Genomic DNA, 14,421 nt, shown 5'->3' with positions numbered 1-14,421 from the left:
TTAGACTTCTTCTTCGGCTTGGACTTTGGTTGCACCACCGTGGTCAGAGTCAGAAGCACCATCGGTTGGAGTAGGTGTAGTGCACCCTACAACGAGAGCTTAAGCAGTCGAGTTGCGCGCAGACTAGGCGGCACGATGTTCTTCCAGGAGTAGGAACGATCGCGCCCTAGAAAGGACGGGAATGACTTGCAGCTGGTGAGGTGAGGGATGACATGATGAAGTTCAGGGCTGAGACTACGAAGAAGGTTGAGCACGAGGTCTTTCTTTGTGATCGACAAGCCCAAATCATGGAGTGTCCACCAGCGACTTTATCTTGTAGCAATAGGTGAAGTCGGAGGAGTCGCCCCGGTAGACAGAGCGGAAATCGGCGGCGACGTAGACAGAACGAGTTTCATGGTTGTCACGAAACAACGATTTGATGATGCGTCAGACGGTGTACGTCGTGTCACTGGAGCTGAGCACTATCTGAAGTATCTCATTGGAGATGGTTGTGTAAAACCACAAGACGATGGAGAAGTCGTTTTGCACCCAATCAGAGTCACCTTGCGCCAGAGTGGAGCTGTCAATGTGATCGCCGAGGCCGAATATGCCGAAGACAACTGAGAACAGTTGGCTCCAGGAGCCATAGTTTGATTCATGGAGATCAAGAACAATAGGGACGTGAGCTGGATCTGGTGGGAGGGGAGAGGCGTGGTAAACACCTGAGTTGCAACACCAGTGGGGGAGGAAGGAGCATAAGAGGAGGTGCTCATGGTGAGGCAACGGAGAGAGGCAGCGGAAAAACGAGGAGATCACTTGGTAACTGATACCATGGAAGGGATTGACTGGAGAAGAGATCCAACACACATGTATTGATCAAGAGTATTGGTCCTTATATACATGTACAGAAGGCTGACATTAGGGACTAACTAGCCTAACTAAGCTCCTAGTCAGCCGTGATCTATAGTGAAAATAGGATTGGTGAATTACTCAGTCAGCAGCCATGCACGAACAGAACTAGATAGCTGTCAGCAGATACACATTCGTTAACACATTCCATAATCCATATTTACTATTTAGGATAGAGAAGGAAGATTTCAGAGCTGTGGAAATTAATGTAGCTATTTCAAAGTTAACTATATCAATTCAGACCTTATTCACATTCCAGTCAGAACAAAAAAAGAAGTTTCTAACAGACTGTTCTTGTGAAATGTAAATGGCGTGCATCCTTCTTTGTATGAAGTAGATAGAGCTATATGGTAAAGAATGATCTACCAAAAAAATCTCATCTACTGTACATTCATCTAATTAAGGGCAGAGTACAATAATGGTCTAGCTTTTGGAAAACGATGGTAATTAAGTTAAGAATAAACAACTTCACAGGTACAAGCGTAGTAAGCCAGTTGGATCTTTACCTCTTTCTCTCCACATAATGTACATAATTGACAATCTCGACACTTTTTACAAGCGTGGACACACCCTTGATGGTAGTCCTGCGTTCCATGTCCATGATGTGTCCATAAAATTCTTCTCACTTAACTTGTTGTATAAGATGAGCAGACAGTTTAATTTAAGAATCAGGAGCACAGCATGGCCACTTCAATGCCACTGGAGCCAATACTCTTCTTCAGTCCTCTCTGCCGCATCAACCCTCGAGTCTGCTCAACAGCATGCCACCTACAAAATCCAGCGTATATATGGGACAGAACCACATAGATTGCGCCAAACTGAGGATTCAGTACAGCAACCTGCCTTCGATCCTCTCAGCTATATCAGCCCTGCCATATATCTTGCAACCGTTCAACATACTTCCCCATATTGTGATACTGGGCTGAATAGGCATCAATTGCAGCATCCCTTCAGCCTCCGCCAAGTGACCTGCCCGGCTCAAGAGATCATTCATGCAACCGTAATGTTTGATTGTTGGTTTGATTCTGTAAATAATCATCATGGAGTTGAAGTACTTTTTTCCCTCATCCACCATTCCTGCATGGCTGCAAGCAGTAAGCACGCCTAGGAATGCTACATCATCTGGAACAGCACCACCACACTTCATCTGGTTGAAAAGCTGCACTGCATCTTCTCCATGGCCATGTTTGGCCAAACCGATGATCATGCTTGTCCACGCCATCAAATCCTTCACTTTAAGACAACGGAATATCTGTGCATTGCCAGTCTTTGAGTACATATCCATGAGAGATGTGCAAACTGCGACATGTTGACAACCATTTGTCTTCTCCAAGTAGGCGTGCACCCCACGGCCTAAGCTTGTATCTCCAAGGTGGCAGGCTTCATCCCGGCAGCGTGCATGCTGGAAAACACCTCTAAAACCTTATCCAGACCTCCATGCCGACTGCAGACCTCAATCATGGCATTCCAAGATACCTCGTTTCCCCGAGGCATTTCATCGAACACCTCGAATGCGGCGCTGAGACCGCCGCATCGTGCATACATGTCCAGGACAGCCGTGGCAAGAGCGATGTCCGCCAGCACGGGCTCGACGCCCCAAAGACGGAGCGTTGCGTGCACCCACCTCCTGCTCTCCACGTCCCCGCACTGGGCGCACGCAGCCATCACCTGCGCGACCGTGACGGCGTTAACCTCCCGCCCGCACTCCACGGCCTCCCTGAACAGAGAGACCGCCTCCCGCGCCTCACCCGCCGCGGCGTGGCCGGCGATCATCGCCGTCCAGATGACTAAGTTCCGGAGGCGCGCGGTGTTGAAGGCCGCGCGCGCGGAGGCAGCGTCGCCCGGAGGCGTAGGCGTGGACGAGGGAGGTGGCGACGTAGACGTCGGCGGCGTGGCCGGACTTGGCGAGCTGCGCGTGGAGGCACCCCAGCGCGGGCTCGCGCCGGGACGGCGGCGGCGAGGGCGAGCCCCGGGGGGCCGTCTGGGCGAGTGCCTTGAGCGCGAAGGGGAAGGTGAAGTGGTCCGGCGCAACGCCCCCGCGCAGCATGGCGCGGAAGGCGAGCAGGAGGTCGCGGTGGTCGGAAGCGCAGCGGAGGAGGGCGTTGTAGTGGGGGGTGGCCGTCGTGGCGGGGGCCGCCATGGCCAGCCTGCTTCTACCTGCATGAGACTACCAGTGTACCGGCAGGATTTCAATTTGGTTTTACAATTTTGTTAGTTCACGGGTGAAAAGATCGAAATTCACAAAATTTTATTAAAAATTCGATCATTTTTCGTCTTCAGCTTTATGGGTCTCACAAAATTTCGAAGTTAGATATTTCGCTCCTCCTCCAAATTTCCAATTTTCGCAAAATTTCACCAACATTTTGGTGAATTTTATTCCCTGGCTACTCTGTTTTTGAGGTAGCAAGAAAATTTGGATAGCTGTCCTGTGTATAATTGTAAGGGCAGCACAGCCATGAAAGGTCCAAAAACCGAAGTGTCCCGTTTGGGAACGCAGGAATCTAGGCGAAATTCTACACGATTTGTGATGTTTCATATGAAATTTTTGTGAACTTTGTGTGCCAAACAGGCCTAAACTTCATCTGTTGTACCATTGTATAAGTTTTCTATCTAGTAGATTTATACAAGAATTGTATTATGGTTAAACTTCATCTGATTTATGGTTTTTGTTATAATGTTTAGATTTATACAAGAATTGTATTATGGTATAAGAGCCATTTGTGACAGGTGCTTAACAGCTTAAGTAGCGAATCCAAGTTTATGTTAAAACTGACGGCTTGTAGCGCAGATATTCGCCTGCCCATCAACTACTACTGTATATACAACAATTAATATGCATAATACATCCACATGATCATGATTAAAAATTCAGCGAAATTTCAGAGGGGAACGAAATATCTAAGTTTAGAATTTTCTTTCATTAACATATGAGATCTATAGAACAGGGAATAAAAAATGACTAAAATTTCTACGAAATTTCATGAACTTTGGTCTTTTCGCCGATGAATGAAAAAAATTGTACAAGGAAATTGAAATCCCTAGAGGTGATTGTAACTTTGTAAGTTTTGAGCATAATTCCTCCTAAAAGGATTAGAAAAGGAAAAAATAAATCACTGCCTAAGCATGATTGCAAGATCTCAAGTGCAAGTGCTTTGAATCCAGTCCAGTACCATCAAACTGCAATTAACTTACAAGATCAGTGAACCTACTCCATCTCCGTCAGGAAACAATCTCCGAGCGGCATGCGATGTGATCTTTTCCTCCTTTTCGGAACGCCATCTCCAAAGCAACCATTGGTTAAACCCTCCTCCATTGCTTCTTCTTTTGCGAATTCCTCGCTTTCTTTCAGTGGTCTGGAATCTGAACCCAGCTGAGAACCTTCACGAGCAGAACACGATTGCGTATTCTTGTATTGATCTCCACGAGTGTAGTTTCTGTGAGGCATTAGCTCCGTTCCTGGCTCGACAACGCCTTTCATTATCTGCGAACGCGCAGAGCATTGCAAAGTGTCAGCAGCAATGGAAGGAATAGAAATGCAGAAAACAAATATGTAGTGATGGGAGATAGCAGGATGTAGTCAAGATGATCATGTAAGTGAATGACTGGCCACAGTGACCCCCAAATCTACCTTCCAGTCATTGGAATCAAACCGGAACACAAACTGTCTGTTGAACACTTGCCGAGATGCTGGAGCATTTCTTGGGACTGTAACAAGAATGAAAGCCACAAATTTCATCAGCATTACACAATAGTCAGTAGCCCTTTTGCTTTCCACTTGAATTCAATCAACATTCATCGCCACTCTTCCATCCTTCACTAGAAATGGAAGTGCAAAAATGTTCTCGACAGTCTGTGCAAAAGACTGCCGATTCAAAATGAGATTTTCCAGATTTCCAGATCTGTTCCATATTAAGAGGCCCAACATGACAGCCATGTTCTTGTCGGTGTCGTTGCTTTCATCTTGGTCTGGTGCCAATTCATCAATCTGGAAAGTAAGTACAATATAAAAATTTGCCAGAAAAAGCAAAATTATGCAATGGATAACTACTAACACTAGGAAGAAAATGGAAAAATGAATCCATGTAGAAAAATGGGTGGGGTCAACAGATAGACATTCATTGTGTGAAAGTAGGGATGCAAGTGGTCCCAATGGGTAATTATGAGTCACCACTTAGTTCATTTTTTAACTTAATTATGTGTGAGTAAATATTTAGTTTATTTTTTTAAGTTTTGGATTAACCCAATAACCCAAAAAGTATAAAACTTGCATCCCTATGTGAAAGTCAGTTACTGAGAATTCAGATTAAATAAGTAACTCTGGGCTCAAGTCACTTTTTCAAAGCCCTTTAGGAAATATGCAAACACTTCAGTCCTAATTGATTAAGAAGGTTTTAATAATGTATAAACCGATCCGTTAAAGTAAACAAAAATTGTTCCATGCTAAATGAGTCGAGGCTACATTTACAAGGGTGAAACTAAATTCTCCCCTTTTAGACCGAAGTCCATTGGCCCCGCTTTTATTAAACCGAAAGTGTTTGCTGGGATTACTACACCTTCGTTCCTTGATTGCGAGACCCATGGGACCATGCCTATCATCAAACATGATAATCACACAAACAGGTGAAGATATCTGAAGCTGCAGCTTGTGAATGAGTCAATCAATGCAACAAAAATATGTCCCGGAAAACTGAGCGCAGCTCGGGTAGCTTGGTGTAAGGTTGTTCACCTAGTCCATCTAGGTTCGATCCCTGGGGTCGCAACTTGGTGTTTCATTTCCGCGGAAGGGTTTCTCTTTCCGTATTCTCTTAAAAAATAAAAATATGTCCCAATAAAAAAAGATTGTACATTATTTGGTACCATGTAGAACCAAGAATCAGTGGCGGAGCTTCCTTAGAGCCAACAGGAGCCTTGGCCCCCCTTACTTCAAAATTTTGTTGAAGAAAGTGTTAATTTTACTACTTAATTGTTAACTATACATTAATCCTTCTCTCTACTCCCCCCCCCCCCCCCAATTCCTTGTCAAGCTCCGCCACTGCCAAGAACGGCGACTAAAGAGGGTAAATAGGCACTTTACAAATTTCTTGTGAAATAGATAACATACTCCTTGATCATCTAACGTCTCTCAAAGACACATAAATGAAAATATAAACTTTAGAGAGATAAAGAGAAAAAGAAAGTTCTAAAGCAACATGACTCCACGGATGGAATATGAACCATAGGCTCTATTCAAGATTATTCCATGTGTCTTTGTACACAAAAGCTTAAAACTTGAATGAATAACAAAGCAAAAAGATAGTCACCGAAAGAAACAACTCTTCAAGTTGATGGTTTAGAGGCAAGGGGATTCAAGATCCTCTCAAATACATGATTATATGAATGTTTATGCCTCTAGCAATAAGAAGAACAACTTTCTAAGGTTGAAAAATCACAGCTCAAAGGTAAGAACGAAAATCAACAAGAAAAATACAACCGAAAAATGAAAACTTGCAAATTTACAAGAAACCAATAGAGAGAGACTAGAATGAGGGGAAATTAAGCATATGAAAAAAATATATAAACTTCATTACTCAAAGAGATCAGCTCTATTTTAGACGGATTACAAAAAATTTTCTCTCAAAAACTCTCACCTCTTACATAGGCTAAAAACTTATCTTCCTCTCCTCTAAAACCTTAATACTAGGCTCTTAAATGGGTGGCATAAGGGGCTCAAGTGACTGGTTCAAGTTCTCTCATAAACTTACCTCTCTATTTATAAGCCTAAAAAACTCGATCCTTAAGTTTTCTAGCTTTTTACAAAATACTCATCTCTTGTAGTACACTCTCACCTACCACCGAGAGTATTTTAATCTTTTTTCTTCTCCTTTCATCAAACGGTCATGGCACCTTCACGACTTAGTTTCGCCTCGATGCAAGCTTTATTATGGTGCTACGTACTCCTTCAATCCTCTCACGGTTTTGATGCCAAACTGTGAAACTCTAGCACGCTTCTCAAAGCGTGACTAGTTGTCACTTGCTTCCACCTGAAGCGAGCGCTCTGATGATGACACGTGTCCTCTATCTTACAATCTTGATCGCCGGCAAGTCTCTCACGCTCTCGATCCCTCGGGCCGCCTTATCACTTGCACGCATTCCCCTTCGCTTGACTTTGTTAATACGCTGTTTTCATCCTCTGTTTCATGCTTTATTTGACCTCCACGTATACAGCTAGGATCACCCTTGACTCCACCCGATCTCCTTGATCTTTCGACAATAAGCTTCCCGCTTGGCCCCGATCATGCCCCGTTGATCGCCAAATTGCATCCATCACTTACACACCATGAGACAAGCAAATATGTTTCTCTAACTCCAAACCAAGTTAGTTAAAAAAATCACAAATCCTTAGTTCAAAATACATTGTACTGAAAACGTGAGCACCGGATGATCTGACGTGTTTTGCATTTGAACATCGAACCATCCGGTGAGTGTAGCATTATCTGTTCTAGGAAATTTTGCTCTTTGCAATAAAAGGTCCGGTAGAAGCTTCCGGTGATCTCATGCTCATTACCGTATAATTCGATATGTGCATCGAACCACCCTTCTGCAACCTCTCTACAACAAAAGGTCCGGTGAAAATTTTCAGTGATCTCATGTTGATCACCAGATAATTCGGCATGTGCAATCCATCGAACCATCCTTCTGCAATCTCTCTGCAATAAAAGGTCTGGTGATATCCTCCAGTACTCACACTGAAATACTGGACTATCTGATGCTTGCTCCTATTTCTTCTTTAACATTAAAAATGCTCTGATGAACACTTCACTGTACCGCCAGATGTTCTGGTGTGATTAAGAACCTACACACCAAATATTTATGCAGGTGCTTTTACACTTACCAAAATTGTGACACCGATAGTATTTTTTAATATAGACACTTTAACAATAATACCCACCTAATTTTACCTATTATAAAATATATTTTTTCATAACATGTTCATTGGTTTGCAGGATCCTGACAGAGGGGCACTTTCAAAGCCTCTGGTCAAGCCATCAGCAGTCTTGTTTACGAGCTCTCCATAGTTTTGAGAAATTGATTTGTTGTACTTGAGTGTTCTTTTGATCATTAATTTGAATCCGGTGCACTTAAAAGCATGAAGTAGTGTAGTGGTGCCTGAACATCACAACCGAGCTGCTTCCCACCGTGGAGAAGTTCTTATATCATGTTTCATCTCAGCCGTTTATTTATCTCACTTGATATTTATCTATTCATTAATTCCTTTTTATCTATCTCATGATTTCATTTATATATCTCATTTTATATTCATCCATTTGTTAATTCTTTTTATCTATCTCATAATTTTTTAACTGTCTTTCTAACATAAATCTCAATATAAATAAAAAGATAGAAGTACAAAAGGATGAGTGAAAATTTCACTACAAGTAGAGCTATAAAAAAAAGCTTAAAGCTTATGTGACCTTAACAAATCAAGTTTAAGCTTAGTCACAAGCTCGTGAATTTGTCAAGCTCAAGCTTGAATATATCACCAAAAGCTCAGCTAACTTTAACTGCTATCCGTCGAGATAAAGCCGATATCTATTCACTTTTGCCAAAAAAAAAAAAAATTAACCTCATCATCTAACTCAAAATCTAATTATCTAATCTTAAAGTCGTATAACTACCGTACACATCAAGCTATCAAAATAGCTTTAGGCTCATGAGCTACTCACACTTTACTTATTCTAGGCTCGCTTTAAACTTAACTTAAAATTCTAACCAGCTAAGCTTAAACTTAATTATAGATTAAGTCATATCTCTAACCAAATCGAACTCGACTCGAGTTTCTATCCAACCTAAGACTACACCTAAGGGATTTTCGTCATGGGTGAAAATCTCATCGTGAAGGAATTTTTATTCTCTTCAGCGCTCTAACGGTTTTCCTTCACTGTTCCCGTCACGAAGGGATTCTCATGGTCATTCCCTTCAAGACGGGATTCTCTCTTCTTTCTCTTCGCGATTTCCCTCAAAGAAAAACTGTTGGAGATAAGAAAAAATAAAAATAATGAGAACGAAGAAGAGAAAAAAAAAATGAAATAAAAGGAATATGTCTTGAAATGCTATAAGCTCGATGCGACCGGCTGCTCGAGCTCAGTCGTTGACAGCCCCTACCAACAAGTAGCCGAGCTGAATGGCACAGCCGTAATTACATGCGAACGGCGACAACAAAAAAGGAAGGGTAAAAAACGGACGCTTCGGCCCAGCCCAGCCCAGCCCTTCCATTCACCCCCATTCTATCCGATCCCACCTCGCACTACGAAAAATTTACTGATTTGCTACTCTTTAACAAATATCAATTACGGATCAACCTAAGCCTATATAATTAGATGCTAATGATAAATTAGCTGCTACTCTATTTTAGGGTGGCAAATCTGTAAATGTCTTCCGGACAGTCGACCCTCATCTCCCGGGCGGCGGCGCCCCGAAATGGCGTGATTCTCCGCCGCAAAGCCGCTCCTCTTGCTCTACCACTCACGAAACCCTAACTGACCCAGCGATCAACCGTCCGCCGAACCCGATGAAGGCGTCGATCAAGTTCCGCGACGACGACCGGCCGCTGATGCGGGCCAAGGTGCCGATCGGCGTGCTCGGGCTGCCGTTCCAGTCCGGCCTCTCCGCGGGCGGCGACCTGAAGGAGCTCCGCTTCGACCTCTCCACCGCCTTTACCTCCTGCCCGGCGCTCCGGCTCTCGTACCGCCCCAACGACCCCGGCCTCCCCTTCGCGCTCTCCGTCCGCGCCGGCCTCGGCCCGCTCGGTTCTCCCGCCCGCGCCCCCTTCGCCCTCGCCGCCGAGTTCAACCTCCTGTCCTCCGACCCGTCCTCGCCCGCCTTCTTCCTCCGGCTCAAGCCCCGGCTCGGCGACTTCTCCCTCTCCCACACGCTCCGCTCCTCCTCCGCCGCTTCCTCGCCTCCACCCCGTAAGATTGGGGAGATCTCCGATGGCGACGGACATGTCCACGAGCACGAGATCAACTACAAGGCGTTCTCGTTTAGTGGGAGTGGTCTCGCGGCGGATGTTGCAGCGGCGGGGAGGAGCAGCGGGGTCGGCGCGCTGCTGTCCGGGATGCAGCTGACGACGAGGAGCGTGCTCCCGCTGTGGGGCAGGGCGAGCCTGCGGTTCAACTGGGGCCTCCGCGTGCCGCCGGAGCTGCATCCCGCCGCGCTCGCTGACGGCCGCAAGGACGCGCGCGCGCCCGTCAGCAAGATGCCGCTGCTGGTCATGAGCAAGATCTCCATCGAGCAGTCGCCGCGCGCCGACGCGGACAAGAAGGGCGGCAGAACAGAAGCCTCGCCTCCAGCCGCCTTGACCTCCACGGACGAGTCGGATGGCGCAGGGCTTGGCGGCGAGGTGGCGTTCTCGCTGGTGAGGCGGCAGCTCGAGGCGCTGAACGTGGACAACATGATGCTACGGCGCGCCGTGGAGGACCTCCGCGCCGAGATCCGTAACGGCAGGGCCGCGTCCTCTGCCTCTGGAGCCGAGGCCAGGAGGGCGGCAGCACCACCGCCACCTCCGCAGCCTTATCACGCGTTCCCTACGAAGCCGGATCGCCGGGGCAGCGGGAAGGAGCCGGCGTCCGAGACCGCGGGAAAGGTTGCTGCGCCGGATGAGCTGGGCGAGGAGCTGAAGAAGGCCCTGGAGGCGCGCCGGAGGTGAGCCAGCCGTGGCAGCTCACTGCCGCCTGCCCCCTGTCTCTGTTAATCTTGGGCTTCATAGCACTAGTAATCTGCGAGCAGTGGTGAAATTTATGAGCCCAATCGAGGTGCGCATTGCTCAAGTGCTCAAGGTGAAAGTGAAACCCAACTGTTTATCCCTGTTGCTTAATGCTTACTTGGGCAAATAAAGTGTTCAGCTGCTGAAGTAGCAAGTATAGATTGGTCTGTCTCTGGCCGTTTTGTGTTGGATCAGGCAACTAATACTGGCAACTGGCTGCTACTAAATCAACAGTCCAGTCCAAGAAACGTGGAAGGCAAGTGGAGCAAACACTAGGAGTTTCAGCTACTCCATTTAGCTTTAGCCAAATTAAGAAAAGAAAATGGCTTCTGAAAACAGCAAATTTCAATCAAGAGTTCTTCCCTTTGTCTGATCATAATCAAGAGTAGTGCTGGAAATAAAAGTTGAGGTTCGTGAGCTAGCTCGGGCTTAAAAAGACAAGCCATTTAATTTTTTATCACCCTATAGAAGTATTCCTTCTCCTGAGTCACTAACACGTGAAGTCGTCTTAAGTCACTGACAGGTGAGTAGGGTGGGGAAAAAAAATTATCACTCACCCTATAAAAGTGGTAAATCTTGAATTTTTCCTAAGAAAACTCTGTGGCCAAACGAGCGGTTTGTTGGATCGGCCGCTGGCCTAACCTAGGCCATAGAGCTGAGAGCTCAGGCCACCCCGCCGTAGTGGCCAACGCCAGCCGCCACCGTCTCTAGAAAAGGCATCCAAAATTATTAGAGCCCATTGAGGCCCAGATGACCCTACACGAAGGCCCACATGCAGCCCATCCATGTCCGAGGTGCGCCGCCATGTGATGTGAATCTGAGATCGTTGAATTTTTTTTTAGCTTTTTTTAAATTAATATTTTAATAATAGCCTACCGGGACTTATATTTTCAGGAACTGGCCCCTTTTGTCGCGCCAAAGGTTTTGGCATGACTCACCACTCCGTCACGCCAAAGAGCCTGGCGTGACTCCCGTGCCACGTCGGCGGGCGGTCCGGCCCGTGCCACGTGGCCGTGCCGACGTGGCACCTCGAGTCGCGTCAGAGGGCGTGACGCGACTGGAGTCACGCCAGGCTCATTGGCGCGACAGAGGCCCATACAGGCGCTCGGCTATCTCCCCTCTGTCACGCCAAGGGCGCTGGCGCGACTCCAGTCACGCCAACCTCTTTGGCGTGACCGAGGGCTATACAGACCTAACGCCGGCCCTTCTCCCGCACGCAGCACACATTCTATGGGGAGATAGCCGAGCGCCTGTATGGGCCTCTGTCGCGCCAATGAGCCTAGCATGACTCCAGTCGCGCCACGCCCTCTGGCGCGACTCGGGCTACCACATCGGCACGGCCACGTGGTACGGGCCGGACCGCCCGCCGACGTGGCACGGGAGTCACGCCAGGCTCTTTGGCGTGACGGAGTGGTGAGTCACGCTAAAGCCTTTGGCGCGATAAAAGGGGCTAGTTCCTGAAAATATAAGTCCCGGCAGGCTATTATTAAAATATTAATTTAAAAAAGGCTAAAAAAATTCGAGATCGTTCCAGAAACATCCTCCTCCGATCTCAGATCCAACACACCTCGAGGCAGAGACCCATGTCACCGCCGTAGTCGCAGCCGAACGGGGGGAAGGTGACGCCGAACCTGGCGATGGACGCCGAGGCCACGTGCCTACTCAACCTCACCGTCCTCCAGCGCCTCGTCACCGCTGTCGAAGACATCCTCATCACCGCTGCGCACGTCACGCTCTATGACTTCAACATCGACCTCAACCAGCGGGTGATCCAGCACGCGCCCGATTCGTACTGGCTTAGCTGTGGTCCAATCGACGTGGGGTAATTCGCATGTGTTGTGTAGAGCCAGAAGGACGTGGAGGGGTCATTGTTTGTCGTGAAGAGGTGAGGCAGAATAGAATGGCTGAAGAGAGAATGCAGAACAAAAATCATGAGCGAGCCAACCGAGTCGGCTCGAGCCTAAAACGAGTTCGAGCTGAGCTAGTATTTTAGCTTGGTCTTTCTATCGAGTCGACCCTGGCTCAGCTTGTTCATGAGTGAACAGGAGCTATGTTCGTGTTCGTATGATGTAGCCTGCCATATGGGGCTAGGACAGCCTATGAGCGGATTTTTTAGTCTATTTTAAACTAATATTTTATAACGGCATGTGGGAATTAAAATTTTATGAAGTAGCCCTTTGATCGCGTTAAAAAGTCTGGTGTGACTCTCGCCTTGGTCATGTCAATCTCGTTGGCGTGACCAAGGAGTCACACTGGCGGCCGCCACGACGCCATGCCATGCATCGCCGACGTGGCAAGCCTGAGTCGTGTCGTAGGGAATGGTGCGACTGCTTGTCACGTCAATCCTTTTGGTGTGACTCAGCTGCATACAAAGGGTCGTCCTGGCTATTCTCTCCTGCGGTTTCTCTTCCTCCTCTAGCCACGCGCGAGCACAAGCGGTGGCTCCGACGCCCTCCTCCCGCTCTTTCCTCCTCCAATCAGACCCTATTCAAAGGGAATTTCACGGGAAAGTGTCGTAAAAAGGTAATTTTCCTATTCCCTCTAAGTATTTTCGATTTTGATAACACAATTTTTTTTCAGCTCATTGTTGCCAAAGTTTTGGCGAATATTATGTCACGCCAGGGGCATTGCATTTGCAAGGGCTCACTGGGGTTGAGGTGAGAGGGAAAAAGGCCAGCGTGACGCCTTGTTGTGTCACGCCAAGCTCCTTGGTGTGACCAGCGCTGGTGCTGCGCCAGTCTTTTTCATTCGCAGGGGCTCAGTGGGATCGAGGTCAGAGGAAAAGGGCCGGCATAAGACCTCGATGTGTCACCCCAAGTTAGTTGGCGTGACTAAAGTTGGTGCCACGTCAGTCCATTTCTACTTGCAGGGGCACACTGGCAATGATGAATTGAGGGGAGGGTCGGCGTGATGTCGTGTTGGGTTACACCAGGGAGATTGGCGTGACTAAAGAGACTGTAACGCCAGTACATTTGGTGTGACAAGATTGTATGCTGCCTCGAAGGTTGTATAGGCTTGTCATGCTAAGAGTATTGGCCTGACTGTGTTTCCAGTTACGCCATTAAGTTTGGCGTGGCAAACCATGGCTAGGTAGTGCAGTGCAAAAAAGAGCAGGGCAAATGCATCGGCACATCGATACACAAATTTAATCTCGCAGAGACATATAATTCGTGGATACCAAAATTGTACGTTTGGTCCATTTATTTTATCAAGGATTGTAGCAATTGTTGGAAATGCATTTGATATCCTTTCGCAAATAATCGAAATGCAATTCCATAGCAGCACACATTGTCATTTGATAGCAAAGTTATATGATTCGAAACAACATCCAGCTTAATACATATAATCCACACAAAAGCATCAAGGTAGTCCACACACGACGATACCACAAGCAACACGACATTATTCACACAAGGTAGTCTATAAACGACATTATTCAAGCATAGCACACATTGAAATTAACTCAGACCTGTAGTGTGTATGGCTTCTTCTTTCTCCGTTCATGGCCCAGGTTGGTCGGCAAGACATTGGCACTCCCAATGTCGGTCCTGTCACGTCGATGTCGCGGTTTCTATGAAGGTTATGTCGGTGGAGGAGCGCCTATGAGCTGTGAGCTCCTAATCTCATCGGCCCCGTAGGATGGGTCGTCACCCTGCAAGCTATCTTCCTCACTCTCGAAGGGTTCCTCGCATGGAGCCTTATCTTTCCCACATGCAGTTGTTCCCAAAGAGGTAGAGGCAATCCTTGAGGTAGTGTGCGACGGCGTGCACGAAACACTACCACTGCAGGCC

General features: G+C 47.1%; 2 protein-coding genes across 2 annotated transcripts; one reads left to right on the top strand and one right to left on the bottom strand.

The window, feature by feature from the left end:
- Nucleotides 1-1,193: 1,193 nt before the first annotated feature.
- LOC133895718 (putative pentatricopeptide repeat-containing protein At3g05240) lies at nucleotides 1,194-3,073 on the bottom strand. Its single transcript, XM_062336209.1, is given in 4 exon segments — nucleotides 1,194-1,735; nucleotides 1,738-2,265; nucleotides 2,268-2,731; nucleotides 2,733-3,073. Coding segments are annotated over 4 exon segments (1,467 nt in total). The 5' UTR covers nucleotides 3,029-3,073; the 3' UTR covers nucleotides 1,194-1,556.
- Nucleotides 3,074-9,287: 6,214 nt separating this feature from the next.
- LOC133896324 (uncharacterized) lies at nucleotides 9,288-10,789 on the top strand. Its single transcript, XM_062336903.1, has one exon. The coding sequence runs from the start codon at nucleotides 9,437-9,439 to the stop codon at nucleotides 10,571-10,573; it is 1,137 nt and encodes a 378-aa protein (XP_062192887.1). The 5' UTR covers nucleotides 9,288-9,436; the 3' UTR covers nucleotides 10,574-10,789.
- The last annotated feature ends 3,632 nt before the right edge of the window (nucleotides 10,790-14,421 follow it).

This window comes from Phragmites australis, chromosome 16 (assembly GCF_958298935.1).
Source record: "Phragmites australis chromosome 16, lpPhrAust1.1, whole genome shotgun sequence".
NCBI lineage: Eukaryota > Viridiplantae > Streptophyta > Magnoliopsida > Poales > Poaceae > Phragmites > Phragmites australis.
This window is presented reverse-complemented; position numbering and strand designations above follow the sequence as displayed.